Below are 6,228 nucleotides of genomic sequence, written 5' to 3'. Positions count from 1 at the left end.
AAATCACATTTGAATTTGATATGTTATGTTTGCAGGAAATATTTCAGTACAGCATTAAATTTTCAGCCAGCTATGTAGTAAAATAGAATGTTTACAGCAATTAACAATAGACCATGTGAAGAAAATCTGCCACTTTTCTTAAACAAGGTAAATTGATCAAAAGTAGTGAGCTTATCATTGTATTGATCAAAACACAAACACATTATTTTAAAACAAGCAATTATTTAAAAGATGTAACTTGTCTGGTGAAATCAAATTTTTTTTTATTTCAATAAGAAGACATGTTTTATTTGGTTGCCATAGAAACTTACTTATACCTAGATAGTTCATATTTTTGCTCATTTCATTAGTTTAGAGTTGTAAGATGACACAGACTGAAATGTATTTACAAGGAAAGCATTGACACACATGCCTTATTTGACAAAATTGAGAACAAACATAAAGCAAGGAACATTGAAACTATATGTATGTATAACTATAAAGTTATAACATGTAGATTTATAATGTACACTTGAATATTATACTGCAGTCATGTATGGAAAATATGAGTGCCATCATACTTTACATATAGATGGCCAACTGTTCAATGATATTCCCATAAATGAAATACACGTTTATGCATAGGTATTCAATGATCAATCAAGTTTGTTACTATTGGTTGCCATGGAAACCATACATTCCTAAAATCATAAATATTTTATCTAAAATCATAAATATTTTATCAATGTTACACTAAGAAATATATTCTTTGAATGAAAATGAAAACATTAAACTTCAACTTATACATGCCAATCTGTTTATAGCAAGACACAAACTATACCTTTTGCTGAAACACACACAGAAAGTGTTCTCAATAAAGTTACCTATTTCAACTTTTGTTTTTTGGCCTTTGAATAGCCTTCTTTTGCAACTAATGGCAAAGGGCATGTTGTGTTTTTAGCATGATCCGATCTGCAAAAGTCTCTTATTACATCATGCAAGTACCATTGCCTTTCAGCATTTATTCCCTCACCAAAGATCTGCTCTGGCATAACACAAATATCCACTTGGCAGGTTTTCAGTATGTTAATTTTCTCCTCAGGGGCATCAACAAACTTCCTTACTCTTACAACCCCAGGCTCGTTAGAAGACACCTCAAATGAATGGTATTTCGAAATGTTCTTCAATGGTTTGAACATGCCTTTGAAGAAGGTGCTCCAGTCATAGAACAACACTGGTTTGCTGTTGCCATCAACAATATGGGGGATGTTGTGGCCATTACGGGATGACATTGCTACTGTGGAAGCCACCTCCTGTTTTGAAGAAAAGCATTACATGATGAATGAATATCAGGCATAATTGATCCAATATGACATATTATAGTGTCACCTTAGTGCAAGAACTCAATATCTGCTACTATTTCTATATGCAGTTATTGTGTTATTGCTCTATGGTGATCATACTGAGCAGTACTCTTGCACAATGAAATGCCTACATGAAGTATATAGCATCAGTGAATTTATCAATTATCTATTATATCTAAATATACATGATAATACATGAACTTATTTCATATAATTATCAATTTAATATAACCCAAGTCATATATTATTATTTTCAATCTTAACTATAAAAAATCCCATTTTTTTCATGCCACTTCTTATTAGTTTATAACTGTATTGAAAAGAAGGAAATCAATAAATCTTGAAACATGTGCAAGTAATTTATGTCTATTATTATTTTAAAATATTGGTGTGGTAAACATCTAACTCCCTGAATACCTCAACTGTCTCTGCATCCATGTGTCTCCATCTGTTTTTCCACACTCCAAAATGCCAATCACATGAGAATTTGGTGTGGCCGGCTAGCATCAATGAATATTGGATTGTCTTATGCCCTCCTGTAATAGAAGTTTTAATTGTTATAAGGTCTCTTTATTTCAAATTAAACACTGAATTTTATCTGTTGTTTATTTTTTAAGTACAACAAATTGAAAACTTCTAAAGCTATACATCTGTTTCACTCATCTATAGTGTTACTGGAAACCTTTTGAGATAGTTAAAAAGCAATAACATAATTTAGTTTACATCATGAAACATATTTTATTTTTTCCACTAAAACACAACAACTCTCACCCGTCAATGTTCTCCACACAGCATAACCAAGAACTGCATTATTTTTGTTCTGTCCTTGGCAATTGTCAAAAAGGAACTGGGCATGTTCCTCACCCAGGCCGTAGTTTTCAAGGTAATGGTGGAGGTAGCTGACAACTGTGTTTGCTCCTTTGCCTGGGGCAACACCCTCATCACCAAGGTAAAACACCTGTTTCTCTGAAAAATATTTATCGTCTTATCACTGTTCTTAATCATCACCACCAGCAGCAACAGAAGCAAAATTTAACAGCACCAGCATTCAACATTAATACAAAAAACATTTCTCATAACTAACATATATATACCAAATAAATGTTCATAAACACATCCAATTCCAGATCTTGATATGTACATGATGGCTTTTGACCAATGGAAATGTTACATTCTTAATCAGTTTGTTTGAATGAAGTAAAACATTTATTGCTAAGAAGTGCTCTTTCAATTCTAAATTATTAACATTTGACACCAGGACATCTTATAATGACAGAGAACATTTTGCAATTTTAAACTGTAAAAAAGGAAATTACCAGATCCTTCACAGCAAACTCCAAATACCTCACATCTCCTGGCAGTTTTGAAATACAGGGGTCCAACCTGTAATAGATAAAAGCTTGACAACATAAATTTGACAACAGTATTTACATTCAATAAATACAATATGAAACCATTTCAGTTGAAACATACATTTACTGCAGTAAACCTAAGGCACTCAAAAGTATGATACATCATGCAAATTACTGCACAATAAATCCAATAAAAAAGATTATCTCTTGCAATAAATTGGTAAGTTCAGTGAAAAAAAATATTTCCTTGTACAGTACTTGATAGAAAAAAAACTAACCTGTTGGCTATGGTGTGGAATATGAACCTGCTGTGCAAAGTCCCAGCTGTAGTGGACGGTTGCATCTAAGGAACATGATACTGCACCTAAAATATATATTTTTCACAATTTATATTGTTGGCCTAGAAGGAAATATATAAGTAATATAAAATGATCTGATGGGTATCTTTTCATTCTGTTTCAAAATTTTATCCATGTTTTAAATATTTATACGCTCAAAGTTTACATGTCCAGTATATATATACAAGCATAACAGGCATAAAAAAAACTTCGGTAAAATGTAAAAGTCACTATTATTGATGCAGATGGACATTTTAAAAAATGATTACTCAATGGCCAGCATGTCAATTAAAATGAAATAAAGAATTTAACATATTCTATTTTAATTTTAAGACTAGAAAATCTTGAGGCATGCCATTAGACAGCTAATACTATAGCGCATAGAAATTTATTAACCAAAGCACACCTTCAACTGTAATGTTTTCACTACATGTAACTTTAGAGTCATCACACTGCATTCTATATTGCTCCCTCTGATGTCTAGCACTTTCAACATGACTTTCATATTCATCAAGAAGTGTCATTTTATCATCTTCAGAAAGGGCACCACTTTGTGAAATTTTACAAGAAAATGTTTGGCATCTAAAACACAAGTCTGTTTTTGGTTTCGCTAAGACAATATGTGGGCACAACTCCCGCCATACTCTGGTAAAAGTACTAAGACTAATACTTCTTGCACCGTCTATTTTTTCATATTCCACATGAATGTCTGCTTGTGACTTATCAGATGGCAACAACATCACTTTACTATTGCGGTGGTTTGGAAGTCTTCCGGGAAGGGGCATTGCATTGTCAGATGCATAGCAGATGAGAAACTTTCTTATATTTTCTCTCTCCTCAAATGTGATAGCATTATGAGGTAGTCTTTTGGTATTACCATGAGTCCTAGCAATCAATCCATCACTGTCAAGAGACCGACCAATTCGTTTTAGTTTCTCCTTTCCGATGTTGTATGCAAAACAGAATACTTCACGGCAAACTTCAACTCCCTTTACATAAAACTTCTGACTGGGCCTAACTCTCGCCTGCCGTTTATGTTTACTACTGTCAGTTTGTTGGCCATTTTTTCTGTGGCACAACATGGCTGATTTAATAACAAGATCAAGTTCATCTGTTTGCAAACCAGCTGAATACATACGTAAGTCAGAAATATCATTACCATCCACAACTTGACTGCATGGTTTGCCATAGAGTTTTTTACACTTGCAGGTCTGAGTAAAGAAATCATCTGTTTTCTTTCTCTGTCTTAAATCCTCTTCAGTGGGTTCTAAATCATGGTCAAAACTTTCACAATGAACAGTCTCTGTATTACATTCATCATCATCTGATTCATCATTTACAGAATTACTTTCATGGCTAGAATCATTTTCTGAATCAGACTGACTAAATTCTATCTCACTTGCACCACCCTCTGGACACAAAACTTCATGAAAATAAAGTCTATCAACTTCTAATAATTCTTCGCGAAATAAATGGTCTTGGCTTAATTCATAGGGGATGGTACTTGCTTGACTAAACTGGGACATTTTCATAAAAGTTTCAAGTGTTTTTCAAATTTTCCGCCATAATATCTGTAAACTGTCTGTTGTTACGAAAAAAATACTTCCGGGTCAAACTGTCAAAAGGTTATTTAAAATAAACATCAAATGCCAATTTAAATAAAGGATGACAACATTGATAATTGCATACATTACCTTCCAAATAATCTTTTCCGTGTAATTAATCCGAAAAACATGCTAATGCCGAGTGAATAAACCGGCAAAACCGTCATATCTTTGGTACGGATTTCGACATGTTTTCATCAAAATTGCGGAGAGCGACACCTTCAGATCAAGGGCGATTAGTCATGATTTAAGGTCAGGCAGCATGAATATTATCGACAATAATCAACTGGAAGCAGAGTGATGTTCCTTTATAGAGTGTATACACTTCGATTTTGTAAATACTTTGAAAAAATAATGTCAAAATAGTTGATTGACAAAACGATAATTGCTCAGAAAACGTGTTGTTTTTTACTCTCGCTTTATCTCGGTAACGTGATTACCTCAACAGGACTCATTTTCGCTGACGACGTCACATATATATATATATATATATATATATATATATATATATATATATATATATATATATATATATATATATATATATATATATATATATATATATTCAATGTTAAAGCAATGCAATTCTTAGTAGGCACATTTCATTGTTGAACATTAAATTGACTCCACCTTCTAAACACCATAAATATTTAAGAGAGTCTGTGTACATGGTCCCTGTCACTTCCTGTCCTTGGTAAATGGCTTCAGTGTGAGGGAAATGAAACCCATAAAAAGTGGGATCACAAAAATCTGGTATACTACCTGCCAAGATGACACTTGCTTCACCAGCCTGTCACATACTTTGCAATTCACAAGCATCAATGAGACAAAGGTAATTCCTTTCATGTTGAACAGCCCCTTAAATTGTTAAATAGAAGCAACATTTGCAATTCAAAAACATATTTCTAAAATTAATGTGTCAATATTATTGAAATTAACACTTATGCCATTGCATATAAATAAAAGATCGATTAGTGTATTAACATATCGTGTGGTTACTAAGCCAGTTCAATAATTTTGATGCACAAACTAAGTATTTAGATTATGCAAAACATGCAAAAGGCCCCAATCACACAGAACACAGCTATTTCTTGCTAATTTAATTAATATTTCTTTTAAAAAGGTCATTGCATTAGTCAAAAGCCAATACTTAAATGTATGGGGAAAACTAAGACTTAGTGGTGTTTTGCCTGTCTTGTACAAATGGTATGTGGGGTTTTGTACTCTTATCCTACAAGATGGGAGGTGTTTTTTCAAGGGGCGAGTTATTTTACCATCCAAAATATATGAGATGTTTTTTTTTTTAATTATCCAATAACTTTGCCAAAGCTACAAAATCAAATTTATATAATCCAAAGGCTTAGAAGGGTGATTTTTATAATTCAACGCAACATACAAGAATAAAAATGTAATAGCCATATCTAATTGAAAAAAACTGAATGTAGAAATCAGGACAGTCCAGAGTGTTTGCCCTCCAAGTTTATCTTTTTGATAAAGGTTAGCCAGGGTTAGTCTTTATTAACGCCTTTAATGATCATGATTGCATAGCATAAAGTCACACCAGCTATATAACTATTCTTGTTTACAATGC

The 6,228-nt window shown here is 32.7% G+C and overlaps 1 protein-coding gene across 1 annotated transcript; it reads right to left on the bottom strand.

Annotated features, from left to right (window-relative positions):
* Positions 1-454: 454 nt before the first annotated feature.
* LOC128235108 (uncharacterized) lies at positions 455-3,814 on the bottom strand. The gene is made up of 6 exons (XM_052949843.1): positions 3,440-3,814; positions 2,974-3,059; positions 2,660-2,726; positions 2,115-2,309; positions 1,761-1,879; positions 455-1,292 (listed from the first exon to the last, which is right to left on the bottom strand). The coding sequence occupies exons 1-6, from the start codon at positions 3,771-3,773 to the stop codon at positions 864-866; spliced, it is 1,230 nt and encodes a 409-aa protein (XP_052805803.1). The 5' UTR covers positions 3,774-3,814; the 3' UTR covers positions 455-863.
* Between the last annotated feature and the right edge of the window lie 2,414 nt (positions 3,815-6,228).

Source organism: Mya arenaria, chromosome 5 (genome assembly GCF_026914265.1).
Source record: "Mya arenaria isolate MELC-2E11 chromosome 5, ASM2691426v1".
NCBI classification, from domain to species: domain Eukaryota; kingdom Metazoa; phylum Mollusca; class Bivalvia; order Myida; family Myidae; genus Mya; species Mya arenaria.
Note: the sequence above shows the minus strand (reverse complement) of the source record. Positions and strands in the feature narration are given on the sequence as shown.

What these genes read in the sequence shown, in the direction of transcription:
- LOC128235108 (XM_052949843.1), bottom strand. Translation starts at nt 3,773, where the DNA reads ATGTTGTTGCCATCTGATAAGTCACAAGCAGACATTCATGTGGAATAT. An exon ending in TGAAAACATTACAGTTGAAG is followed by an intron (nt 3,060 to 3,439) that starts GTGTGCTTTGGT and finishes TATATATTTTAG; the next exon opens with GTGCAGTATCATGTTCCTTA. An exon ending in TTCCACACCATAGCCAACAG is followed by an intron (nt 2,727 to 2,973) that starts GTTAGTTTTTTT and finishes TATCTATTACAG; the next exon opens with GTTGGACCCCTGTATTTCAA.